Source organism: Chrysemys picta, chromosome 1 (genome assembly GCF_011386835.1).
Source record: "Chrysemys picta bellii isolate R12L10 chromosome 1, ASM1138683v2, whole genome shotgun sequence".
Classification (NCBI taxonomy): Eukaryota; Metazoa; Chordata; order Testudines; family Emydidae; genus Chrysemys; species Chrysemys picta.
Window position 1 is genome coordinate 152,414,669 of NC_088791.1, and position 13,174 is coordinate 152,427,842.

At 46.8% G+C, this 13,174-nt stretch overlaps 1 protein-coding gene across 6 annotated transcripts in view; it reads left to right on the plus strand.

Moving 5' to 3' along the window:
- Positions 1-13,174, plus strand: part of LSAMP (limbic system associated membrane protein) — a 1,358,048-nt gene that overhangs the window by 919,459 nt on the left and 425,415 nt on the right. For 2 of the 6 annotated variants that reach the window (XM_065573210.1, XM_008174850.4), the window contains exon 2: positions 4,286-4,364. In XM_065573210.1, the coding sequence (XP_065429282.1) occupies positions 4,286-4,364 (79 nt within the window). Of the gene's footprint in view, positions 1-3,597; positions 3,702-3,735; positions 4,365-13,174 lie in introns of those variants that run through there. The other 4 variants (XM_005304779.5, XM_065573203.1, XM_042852641.2 and 1 more) reach the window with 3 other exon arrangements.

The following is a 13,174-nucleotide window of genomic DNA, read 5'->3' on the forward strand; positions in this document are numbered from 1 at the left end:
TGTGATCCAACCCGTCACAATCTCCTTTCTATTCCTGGCCACAGCACAATTGGAGCATGTATTGGCATGGTTACTGGGCGTTTGTATGCATCAATGGAGAGCTGCTAGGTGTGCTCGCCAAGCTGGACAATCAGGAAAAGGCAATTCAGAAATGTATGGGACTTTAAAAGGGACAGGGGCTTTCTGATCTACATGACCCCTCGGCAATGAAGTTCACAGTTGTGACCACAGCAGTCAGTGTGGGGTGTTGTGGGACAGATGCTGGGACTACTGGGGTTACTATAAGTAACACAGTGTCTACACTCATGCTGCGTTGACCTCAGTACACCGACCATGGCTCTACCTCACTCAGGGAGGTGGTGTTACTGCATCGCTGTAATGGGGCGCTTATATCAGTGGGAGGCAAATTTAAGTGTAGATACCCACACAACTAAGTTGGTGCAAGGAGGCTTACATTGACCTAACTTTGTAGTGTTGATCAGCCCTAAGCAATGGTCCCACCAGATCACTGTTGAGGGGCATTAGCAGAAGTACTGTGAGAGAAGCTGGCCCGGCCCTGCCTGTGCCATACCTGTACTGTAAGCTAACAGAATTTTGGAGTCTGGGATTGTGAATCCTGCACCTTTCATAAGTGCTAGGAAATAGTTTTAAAAGATGCTAAGGCAGATTTGTGGTGTCCGTGCTCCGATTATCTCTGCATGAAACTTCCCTCAAGATTTTGTACTGTTTCTTTATTTGCTTCCAGCAGGGGGAGATAGGTCCAGAGAGCATTTCTACTGGGAAAACAAAAGGACTGTGATACATTTTAATCGTGAGGCGCTCTCTGAGATTTTATGTATGGTTCCAGGTTGTTTGGTTGTTTCTGTCCCTCTCTCTTGCATCCTTTTACCTATAATAATAAATAAAACTGACCAGCCTTGAGGGATTATATGTTTCAGAGTTTGAGACCCTGGAGTGAATTTCTTCCCCATCCTGCATTTTATGATGATGATTATTAAATAGTTACATGATGGTACTGCCCAGAGGCCTCAGTCAGGACTAGGATGCTTGTGCTAGGCACTATATAAATACATGAGAAGATGAGAGTTCCCAGTCACTCTTTCCCTTGCAGTTTCATCTCGGGGGTGGGGGGGGAGGTTGGGGGTTGCAAGGGGATTTGACTTCCACTCTGAGAGTCCCTGAGGTGACCAGAACCTTTTGGATGGTCTTGGTTCTCTCTTTGTCCCTGGTCGGGGGCCCACTCTCCTCAATTTTTAACTGTATGGGTATTTGGGGTGTCACATGAACCCTGGGGATGATTTATTTCCTTTGCTCTTACTGATGCCCCCTCCATCATTCTCTCTATAAACTATATTGATGCCACTCTCCATGAAGTGCACCCTAAATATATTTAACTAAGCATTAAATTTAGATTTAATGGGATAGATATTTTCGTCTAGGTAAATACTCAGAGAAAAGGAAATATTTAGTGAGCTTTAGCATTGTGTGGCAGATGCTCCTCACGTTGCATAATTGTTAATCTTCAGCAAATATGTTTTCCTTACTCCACTGGCATTTAATTGACATACAATAGCGCTTATTAAATGTAAATGAAATGCATATGGGAGACCCTGTAAAAATAAGGTTGTATATCACACTCCTGGCTGTTTGGCACGAAGCGATCAATTCCACTATAGTCAACTTCATTACTGTGCCAGCTCTCACTGCAACAGTGAGCATCCTCACAACCATGGCCCGGTCAATGCCAGCTGGGTAAGCTTCCTCCCGGCAGTGCTCTGCCCATGCCAGCTTGGACACCAGCAGCGTGAGCTTCCTCGCAACAGTGCCTTGGGAGTAGCAGCCTCTGAATTGAAGCTTTCTGGGGAGTTCTTTTTCAGCACCATCGGGGTCTTTTTCAGGACTAGGGTAAGGTTTGAGGAGACCCCAATGGTCTAGGCCTTCTCCCCGCAGTGCCCGGGTAGAGCCAGCCCCTTGCTGCAGCAGCTTGAGAGCATTAGTTTTCATTGTATTGGCTTAACCCTTTGGTTTCTGGTAGTTTCTCCTTCTTGGTCCCATTGCCCTTAAGTTCCCCCAGAGGAATTCTCAGTCTCTCTCATCTCCTTGCTTGACTACAAAGAGCTAGTCTCTTCTGCTGCTGCTGTCGAAGCTGTATCCGCTGTGAGGGGCCCAGGCCCTTATTTCCTAGTACCAGGAAAGTTAGGCCTGGTCTTCAGCACACATGGGGATTGTTTAAATACTTATAAGCAACCTTCCGCACAAAGGGGACAAGGGGCTGCTGACACCCTCCACCCCCTGCTTTGGGTCCCCCTTGTCCTCTGTAACTATCCAGAAGTCTGACTCTTGGGAATAGAAAACATACAGGGGGCTAATTATTGCCCCTCCCTTGGCAATGGGACTGAATGGGGCAACAACTGACAGCCAGGCTGCTCTTCAGACCCTTTGGTTACCTGCTGTCCTCTTGTCACCCCTTCTGTCTTCACCCTTCATTGCTTCTGCCCCCAGCCCCAGTGCATTAGCCCCTGAGCATGTTACGTGTGCAGCGGCACTGGCCAGCCATCCCTAGGAGCAGTTCTTTCCATCCCTCCTCTGTGCAGGGAGGAAGGCAGGCATCAGCAGTAAAACATACGGCTATTCCTCTCCATTAATTTAGTCTCCCGTCTCTTGTGATGGTGATAGTATGTGAGCTAAGGGAGTGTTCCCCGGGGTCGGCAAAGCTGCTGCAGGGATCAGGGCTCAGCTGCCAGTGCTGACATTCGGGGAGGACAGACTGAGTATTCACACTGCAGGCAACTCAATACGAGCATTGTCTCCAGTTCATCCCTCAAAGGCTGGGGTGGGGGGACTGGACTGTTTATCTGGTGCAGGAAAGAGCAAGAGGGAAAAAACAAGATTTAGCCTGAAAAGTCAGTTGCCAAGAATGTTCCTCTTTAAATCAACTAGCTTCTGATTTCAGGCCACACTGCCAAGTTCTTCTCCCCCTTTCTAGCTGCCTTCTTAATATTCCCTGTATCTTCCTCCCTCCCTTCCTTTCCTCTCTGCCCCGTTTCCAGCATCTCTCTCACTCTGTCTTCCTTTTTCAGCTCCCTGTTTTCCTTCCCCTTTTTCAGACTCCCTGCCCTCTTCCTCTCTCATCCCTCTGTTTGACTCCTTTCTTCCCCTCATCTCCCCTTTCCCACTTCCCCCTGCTCCCTTTCTCATCCTTCTTGTCTCTCTCATCCCCCACTTCCCATCCTTACTGCCTTCTTTCTCTTTATCCATATTTCTCCAGCCTCCTCCCCATCCTCCTTTTTCCAATGCCCTCCACCCTCCCTCTCATCTTTCCTTTCCAGTCTCCTCCCCTTCCCTTTTTCCCTTTCTCATCCCCCTTTTTTCCAGCCCCCTCTGTCCCCCACTCCTGCCCAGTCCCATATTTCCCTAACTTAGGTCTCTTTCTAAGCTCCCAAGTCCCTGTTCTGAAGGAATCGGCCAGGCCTCAGATGGAGCTGTTGTCGTGACAACCTAAAGAAGCATCAGGCTTTGATCAGGGCTGGCTTCTGCTGAAGGGGGCAGTTGTGCGAAGAGGCGGGGGATGGATGGGGTGGGGGGGGAGCGGTGGGTGGGTTACACAGAGCGGGGAAGACAGGAGATGCTGCTGTTCAGGGCTTCGCCGCCCCCCCACACCCACCCTGCTCCTACTGTAGTGCTGAGCTTCTGTTTCACTAGTAAGGCTCCCTCCCTCCCGCCCCTCCTTGCCTCGCTCTGCCTGGGAAAGTGGGTTAGGAAGGGAGCTCAGTGCTCAGAGACTGCACAGCCACTCACAGGAGCAGGAGCATCCACACGCAGGGGGGAAGCACACAGGACTCTTCTTTTTCGTTTTCCTTTTTTAACCATCACTCCAGATAGACTTAATTATTTTTTTACATCTGTTTTTTTTTCCTCTTGCTTCGTTTTGATCTCTTCCCCAAGCATCCCCCCACGTTTCTTTTTTGTTGGAGTCTTTTGCTCAGACTTTTTGGAGAATTTTTTTTTTAGCTAAGCCAGCACAAGACTGAAAAGACCGAGAGAAAGTGGCAGCTAAGAGAGACTGCAAAATCACCTCTTCCTGGGGTTCTCCGGCAGAGACAGAGTTGCACATTATTTTTACTGTGTTTTCACATACAGCTCTCTAGCTAGCCATATACACGTGCAGAGAGAGAGAAGTACATACATTGAAACTCAAGCAGCCCAGCCATGGGAGGAAGGGCTCAGCCTGATCGGAAACAATTACCGTTGGTCCTACTGAGATTGCTTTGCCTTCTCCCTACAGGGCTGCCAGTCCGCAGCTTGGATTTTACCCGAGGCACCGATAACATCACCGTGAGGCAGGGGGATACGGCCATCCTCAGGTAGGGCATTTTGCCAACTTTTTCTTGTGTGTGTTGTTTTACCCCCTGAACTGCAGTAGTGATTGCTGCTAGAATCGGGGCTGTGTGCATGTGTATTTCTGTACCTTAATGTCACCCAAAAGCTTCTGAACACCCCCCCTCCTCCTCCTGGCGAAGAAGGATTTTATTGGGAAAAGGGAAATGTGCTCATGCACGTGTGTTTCACTGGCCCCGCAGTATCAATGGATAAATTGAAAGGGGTCCAGCTGTGCTTGCCAGATGTTCAACTTCTCTCTCGATACTCCATTTTACTCCTATGCAAAACTTTATCCACTGTGTTGCCAGAACTCTGATATGAGATCCTTTTGGAAGGTATGACTTTTATTTGTTTAATACATTCGGGTGTCTCATTTTAAGAGCTGTGAAGTAAAGAGGTACCAACTCTGAGAAAAAGAGGAACCAACTCTGAGATCCGTCTGAGTTATGTCTCTGGTCACTGTATTGACTTCCTTTCATAGCTGAAGAAATGGGTCTATACTGTATATACATGTACTAATGGTTCTCATGGGGGTATTGTTGCATAGGAAGGATGATTCTCTAGTATTGTGCAGAGCCAAGATTAACTGCTCCCCGTGGAGGCTTTGTAAGGGTCATTCCCAGGCTATCTAGGCTTTGAACAAACCAGTGTCCCACCTAACTAAAATAAAATAAACTATCTCCCACAAGCTCCTTTTCAAATCCTACTTTTACCCAACTTACCTACTGTAACTACCCCTTCTGGACGAAGTGTGTGTGTGTGTGTGTGTGTGTGTGTGTGTGTGCGCACATGCATGCATGCACTGTATATTATGGCAGTAAAAGTACTGGACACCATCTAAATTAAGCCTGTAATCTGTGTGAGTAGCTGATAGTGCACAAACCCTGGAGCATCTAGGGAGCAATTCCCTAGCAAAGCTAACTGCAGCAGCAAAGTTTTCTTTCTCGTCCTCTGAAATAAATCCTGCTAGATGTCACTAAGTGTCTTGCTACATGATCTGCTGTGCCCTGCCCTGCATTCTTTAGTGATGGAGGAGTATGTGTGTAGGGAAGATGTTAGGAAATAGGGGGGTGTATGTGTGTGTTCGTTCCTTCCGTCTCTCATTGCTTGTGTTTTGATCCTGGAATATCCTTTCAGCAGATTTCATTCCCTGGCTCTCCAGACTTGTTAACTTGCATGTAAGGTTTATTCACATGGAGTAATAGGATTTGCAGAGTAATTCATCCGCCTTGCGTTCATGATGGAAGGGTTTAGACGCAACACGGAAAACACCTAACAACGAGTGCTGCATCTGATTCCAGAGTCCTCTCCCCTCCTTCCACTCTGTGGGGATTCGTACATTTCATTAACCCTTTTCAGCAGGACTCCCCACCCTACTTATATGCTGCAGTTTTTTAATGCAGGTTTATTCCACGGCTCACCACTTTCGATGAGCAGCAGGGAACAGTGTTTGTAGGATGTGCTCAGAACATATGGCAGCAACCAAGCTATTAAGCTCACTTGACCACCCCGGTCATTGGATTTCTATTTCTCACTTAACCCTGCAGCCCTGGAGTTTATCAAGATGCTTTGTATTAAAACTGCATTTGCAGCAGAGTAGAATGTGTGTATCATTGAGGTGGTATTTGTAACTGCCATGTGTGAGGGTTTGTCAGTGTGAGCTGAATAAGGATACCTATGAGCGCGTCTCAGGCGTGTGAAGGGAGTGTTTGCTTGCCAGTGTTGTGCCAGACACTAAAAGTGATCCAGCTGTGTGAGCCAGATGTGCAGAAAGTTACACGCTCACACAAGCTCTGCATCTCCAAGCTTTATTACTTGCCCCAAGCAAGATGATGTTCCTGGATTGGTGGATCTCTGTCAGAAGTAATTGTGGACAGCGTACATGCACTCGCTTCCTTGGCCAGTCTTCCTAGGCTCTTTTAAAGAGATATGACAGGCTGTGTGGTGTTGGTTCCTTATGACGAACAGTTCTACTAGGTATGGCTCACTACCACCTTTCTTATGTCATTTCACTCCTTGCCTGAGAGGAAATGGGGAAGACTTGGTTGGTTAGGAGCCAGGGCTGCCACTTGGGGCTGGGATGGTAAAAAGCATCCTTTCCAGTGATCTTAAGTCTCTGCATGATCTGGGGTGAAATTTCATCCTCACAGCATTACAGCAAGGACCTATTTGTTGGTTTTTCCCCACTGTCTCCTCCCCAATTCTGCATGAAGGGTCTCATTTGAAGAGATCCTTCCATTGCCTGTATGTCTGTGGCCTTGTCTGCACTACCATTAATTTAAAATGCTTTCCCTGTAATACTCTTTCTGGTGCAGCTCCATCAATGATAGCAAGAGTGGAAGAGTTACCCAAACCTTATGCTGGCCCCCTGCACAGGGTGAACTTAACCCTTAGTCATTTTTCTAATGCCCATCACGTCATCAGCTGAACACAAAATGGGCCAAGTTCATCCCTGGTCTAACTCCATTGGGTGAATGATGCTCAGTTACAGCAGAGAAGTCCAGTCAGGTCACCAGAAGTACTCCCAATTTACACCAGTCTCCAAAGCTGATTCCGGAGAACCACTGAGGCGGTACTGTGTGCCCTTGACTCCCAGTGACTTCACAGAGAGATTAGGCTCCTAAACGCCTCCCAGAAGATGCTCAGTTGCTTGGAGGATCAGGACCTCTCTGACGGCAGAATCTAGCCCACTATTCTCGAGTGTTTCCAAGCACACAAGAAAAAAAAATCTGATTTTGATTTATTGCTGAAAAATATAAAATTTGATCCAACTTCTGAATAAATGGCCAATTTCCAATTTGACCAAATGTTTAAAAAAATACTCAATTTTGGTGTGAAAATGGATATTGGAAATTTCAGCCCAAAGAGCAGTTGATTTCTGAAAGTTATATGTGCATCAAAAGAGCAGCTACAATCACATTTCCAGCAATAATTGAATGTGTGATCCTGTAATATAAGCAGTTTACTCACACTCTGTTTTTGGCCTTCAGATATCTTTTTGATAGCCTGCATTTGCAGCAATGCTTATGGATAAAGCCGCTCAAGCAGAACACTAACATGGCATCAAAACAAAGTTTATGTTCTATGCTATCTGGAAAAAAGAAAAGTAAAAGCTGTTTAGATTACAGTTAGAATTAGAATATGATTTATAACAGGAAGCACTGAGCTGAGCTCTTTGCTAGAAATGACTGTGGATATATCCAGCGGTGTAAAGTAGCATATTAACGTAGTCCTGACAGTAAAATCATAATCATTATTATTATTTGTATTATGGCAGCACTTCAAGATCCCAAGGTGCTGTGCTTAGTAAGAGACAATCCCTGCTCCATAGAGTTTTTAATCTATTAGACAACGCAGACATAGGTTGGGAGGTGAAATGACTTCCCCAGGATCACACAACCAGTCATGGAATAAAACCTTCTCTAGTGTCCTATCTGCTGTACCACATTGCCTCTCAACCAGTTAATACAGTAAGCCAATGAATGCAACGGATCAGAGTTTTCGTTAGTATGTCTTGATTTGCATTGGCAGGTTGTCTTCCTCTCTAGTTAAACAAGGCCTTGGTGTCAGGTAGAGTGGGCAAACATGGAGAGAGATAAACATATCAAGATCTGTTACAGAAGAACAAACTATACTTCTGCTAATATTTTGTGTGTATCTTTACTACATTACTGTGTATGTGTGTATACAGGTATATAGGGGTATGTGGTGTGTGTGTGTGTGTGCGCACGCAGGGATGGAGGGATGCTGCAAAATATACAGGAATGGCAGCAGATGGTGTCGCAAAATATATGCCTAGTGATAAGGAGAATCACAAGATGTACATTCCTGGAGGCTAGAGGGCTCACAAAATATATATGCCCAATGGTGACAGGGGCCATCGTGATATATATATATATATATATATATATATATATATATACACACACCAGAAACGGGTGTAACAGATCACAAACAAGGCCTCAATGGGGAATATGAAAAGGAAGTTGTATTGATATACATATGGTGTTTATACATATAACTTATGTTCAAAAAAGTGGAGGAGGAGAGACTGCGTCAGACTGTTGCTTTAACCTCCTCCCCTGGGTCTTCACATGCACTTCAGTTTGCAATTAAGTGCCATATGTTTTCCTGCTTAGTTGGCATTAAAATGTATATAGCAGTGCGAGTTACCTGGAGTGTCTCTGAGCCCATCTCTCTTCTGCTCCCCTTGCCTTGAATTAAATTGAAGTCACTGGGATCTATGGTTTCTAACTATAATGTTTTCAAATATGTATTGTATATACTGCTTTTGAAACCCAGATGCATAGAGGGCTGGTTCTGATAGAGTGACAAAGCCAATTCACATCTGTTGTAACTGGATTGGGTTTGGTCCTGGAATTAATTTAGCCATTCTCATTCTGGGTGCCTTACTTTTGCCTGTCCATCAAAATTCACTCGGATTTGCAAAGCCTCATGCTCCCTATGAGTAAGGGCAATAGGAGGCCACAAAGATGAAGTCGGAAGTTTACTTAGTTTTTGTTTTTGCTGTCCTCTGCTATGAGAAACATTAGTGTGATTTTCAGCTAAATCTGATACAAAAGCATTCGCTCCAGGCTTTAAGGTGCATCTCACATGTCTGGTTTTTTTGGTAAGTAATAATAACTAATAAAGGTACATTTCACCTCTGCCCAGAAAACAACTATTTCAAAAGAATCTGTGTCACCAATATACTATATTATTTTCACAGTGGCGCCTAGAAGCCCCAGATATGGACAAGAGCTCTTTTGTGCTAGGCACTGTACAAACTGTAGCAAAGGGGATACATTTTAGCCCTGGCTATTGTCGTGGAAAAAGTCACCCATGCATTATTTTTGATCAAAGACTCAGCCTGAGGCCTGTTTATTGGATACACACCAACGCGTTGGGGGCAGCAGCTATTGGAACTGCTCCCCACAAAGCAAAGCATACAGGAGCTTTTAAAGCTTAAAACCACAAACAAATTACACATACTTGAGTAATAATGACCTTATTTGGAATTAACACAGGTTAAGAGTTAGGGTCTTTTCGGTACTTTCCAGCACCCTTTTGCAACCTTGCCTTGTATGGAAGTAATTGAGTTAAGGTCTCCTCCGTACTTTCCAGCATCTAGCTGCAACTTTGCCTTTTATGGGGTGCTGTTACACAATGCCCTTCACGGGGTACAATAGCATAATGGGGAAGTTACACAGTTGGTACAGGGGAGGCATGGGTTACATTTATAATTGCTTCACACTTATAGGTTACAGTACAAGTGGTTATTGTATTTCAAAAGCAGTAGGCACATATTGCAAATTGTTCCTGTTTCAGGGGCTTTCCATTGCCTCTCCCCACTGCCCCTCTCCCCCTTCCCCAACTCCTTCCTCAATTACAGTGGTTACAGACTCAGCTCTTAGCTTGGTTCAGGCTTTGGGCCTGCTAGCCACAAGGCAGATCCAGGCCAAGCAAGCAAAGGCCTAGACCATTAGGGCTAGCCTAAATTTCCCGCCCACACTATGAAGGCATAGATACGGTTTACCATTTTTTAAAATAACAAAAAGAGGACACTCCAAGGGGCTCCGCCCCCTTCCCCGGCCCCACCCCAACTCCGCCCCTTTCACAAAGTCTCCGCCCCCTCCCCTGAATGCTCTGCCCCCATGCTCCTCCCCGTCCCCTGCTTCCCGCGAATCAAATGTTCACGGGAAGCCTGAAACAGGGAGGCAGGTAAGCTGGGGCGGGGGGGACGCAAGGAGGCGCGGCCCAGTCCGGCCCCCTGGCTGAGCGGCTCGGGCCCTGGGGCACCAGCCCCAGTTCCAGCTGAGCGCGCCCGCCCCAGCCCCAGCGGTTCCAGCTCAGCTCAGGCCCCGGGGCACTGGCCCTGGCCAAGCGGCTCTGGCCCGGCTCAGGCCCTGGGGCGCTGGCCCCGGTTCCGGTGGAGCGCGCAGGCCCCGTCCTGCCTCGGCCCCGGCGGCTCCAGCTCGGCTCGGGCCCCAGGACACGGGCACTGGCCCCGGCTGAGTGGCTCCGGCCCAGCTCGGCTTGGGCCCTGGGGCACCGGCCCTGGTTCTGGCTGAGCACGCTGGCCCCGGCCGAGTGGCTCCGGCTCGGCTCAGACCCCGGAGCACAGGCACCGGCCCTAGCCGAGCGGCTCCGGCCCTGGTGACTCCAGGCCCTGGCGACTCCAGCTCCACCGGCCCATCCGGCACTAGCCCCGGCCGATTGGCGCCAGCCGGCGGCCAAGCACCGCCGGCCCCAACGGCTACGGCTCCAGCCCCAGCGCGGATCCAAGCCCCACGACCCCTCCCTATTTTCTCGTACATGTCCGGCTTTTTGGAATTTCCCCCCGGACGGGGATTTGACAACCAAAAAGCCGGACGTGTCTGGGAAAATCCAGACATATGGTAACCCTAGCATAGATCCATTGAAATCAAGGGCGTTACACCCACTTACGCTATGGTTGAATTCCACTTATGCTTTTTAATAGCACATTGGTGTGACGTTATAAAGTGTTTGTATATTTCAGAGCCTGCGTGCATTTGTGCGTATATGTCTGTATCTGTGTACGTGTGCATATTTAAAATGGGGGAGGGTTTGCTTGTCTCCATTTGTGAATGGGATTGTGTGTGTACTTGTGTGAGTGCACGTATGCTTATTAATGTTGCCATTAGTATGTGTTTGAGAGGCAGTGCTGACTAGTGGGCAGAGCTGGAGAGGGCAAACTAGAACTGCTTGGTCTGTATTCCTGGCTATTACATCACTGATGTAATACACTCTGCAACTCTGGGTATTTCACATCCCTGCTCTGTGCCTCAGTTTCCCCTGCAGTATCAAGATAGATAATGATTTTTTTTCTTTCCTATAGCTGCTCAGTGAGAGTGGGTAGGGTTAGCTTTATATTAAACCTGTGAATCCAATCGCACCTTGAACCACATGACTTTCTGTGAACGTGACAAGAGAAAATTACCTTTAAACTCTATACGCAGAAGTCACCCCCCAGCTGGTGAACGTGAGAGAGAAGACATCTTTGGGTGGAGTCCCTTTGTAATGTGTCAGTTCCCATCAGTCCTGTTTCCAAGATCCACAACTACACTACAAGGCAGCCACATTGGAAGACCTGGTACCACAACTCTCTGTGATGATGTTAATGCATGATTCTGCTGAGCCTCATTATGTATCAGAGATGGTACTTTAGCCCAGGATATGTCAGTGTTTAACTGTTGGGGAGCACAACTACTGTCTAACCAGGGACTCCAATACGACTGCATGCCGTCTATGTTAGTCCTGTTCTTTTCCAACTCCTTCTCTCTTGCTCTGCTCTTCCAATCTTGTGTGAGAGCCGGGTAAGGGAGACCGCAGCGCAGAACTCTGTGTCCATTCACTCTCTTTCCTCTCAGAGCAAACAAAACCTGCGTTGAAATCCACTGGCAGGCAGCATCCATGGCTTTGAATAGTAAATACCAATCTCTCCCCTTCCCCTTCTCCCCCATCTCTTTCTCTGTTATTAAATTGACAAGGCACTTAGCCAATTACCCAGTCGTAGTCTCAGCTGTATTTATGGCGGAGGAAAAGGCAGTGCACAACACTCTTGTCTTAGAGCTTCAGTTGAATCTCCCTTGCGTGCTGTAGCATATTTCTTTGCTTGTGTGAGCTGGCTTAGGACGCTCAGGGAAAGAAACCAATGAAGGGGGCAAGAGAAGAAAGGGAGGATTGGAGGGAGAAGTCACAGGAGAAGCAGGATGTCTAATAGCCTAGAGCAGCTAAAAACCAGGGCTTTTCTCATTTGCCATTGCTTTTGCCTTCAGTTGTGCAGAAGAGCAATGCCTTTATTTCATAAAAATGTGATGTATGTAAAATATAATGATTGTTGCTGCTTCATTCGTTTGCTGTGGCTATAATGCAGGGCTAGGAGACAGTAACTGTGCAGTGGTATACCATAAATATATGACTCAAAGCTAGAGGACCATGGCTCCTCAGTGATACAATGTGAATGTAGAACTCAAGGCAAAGAGGACTAGTCAGTGACATACTGTGCCTGGAACACACAGCCTGTGGTTCAGTGCCATTTGCCAAATATTAAAGCTTAGGCAAATAGCAGAAAAAATGGCCCGTGAATATTTTCTTGAATTTAAAAAATGAATTCACTTTGGCTGCAGCTGTGCTCCTTTTGTTTGAGAGCATTTTTTTCCCTCTCTGGGAATATTTCTGCAGCTGAGTTTTACTTGCCCTGATGTTCATGGAAAGCAAATTTTAAACAGACCAGAAGATGAGCAAATGAGAATCTGACTGCACCCTCTGCAGCTGGGACTGTGTGTGTGTACTATACACACACATTCTCACACACACTCACACCCATGTAATTACTTTGTGTCAGTGACTGTTCATGACACGGGCTAGTGAATGCAATGCACCTGATATATTTTGTGGGACATCGCTTGGGGAATCAGTGGGAGATGATGTTTCCCATAACCCCTCACCAGACACCCGTTGCAAAGGCAGTTAAACAAGCCAGATGTGAATCTGATTGCACCTTGAACCACGTTACTTTATGTGAATGTGACAAGAGAAAATTACCTTTAAATTCTGTACCCAGCCAATCAATCTTACAGCAGCCTTATTTTTCTAGGAATGATATCTCAGGCAAGGCCTATCCAGGACTGAGAAAGAAAGATTAAAATGTTCTAAAATCCTTATCTGTTCCCTCTTCCTAAACTGCTCCCTTATCAGGACAGTAACTAAGCTCCGGGCACTTCTTCATACCCTCCTCCAGATAATGAGCCTGATCCCAAGTCCAATGAAA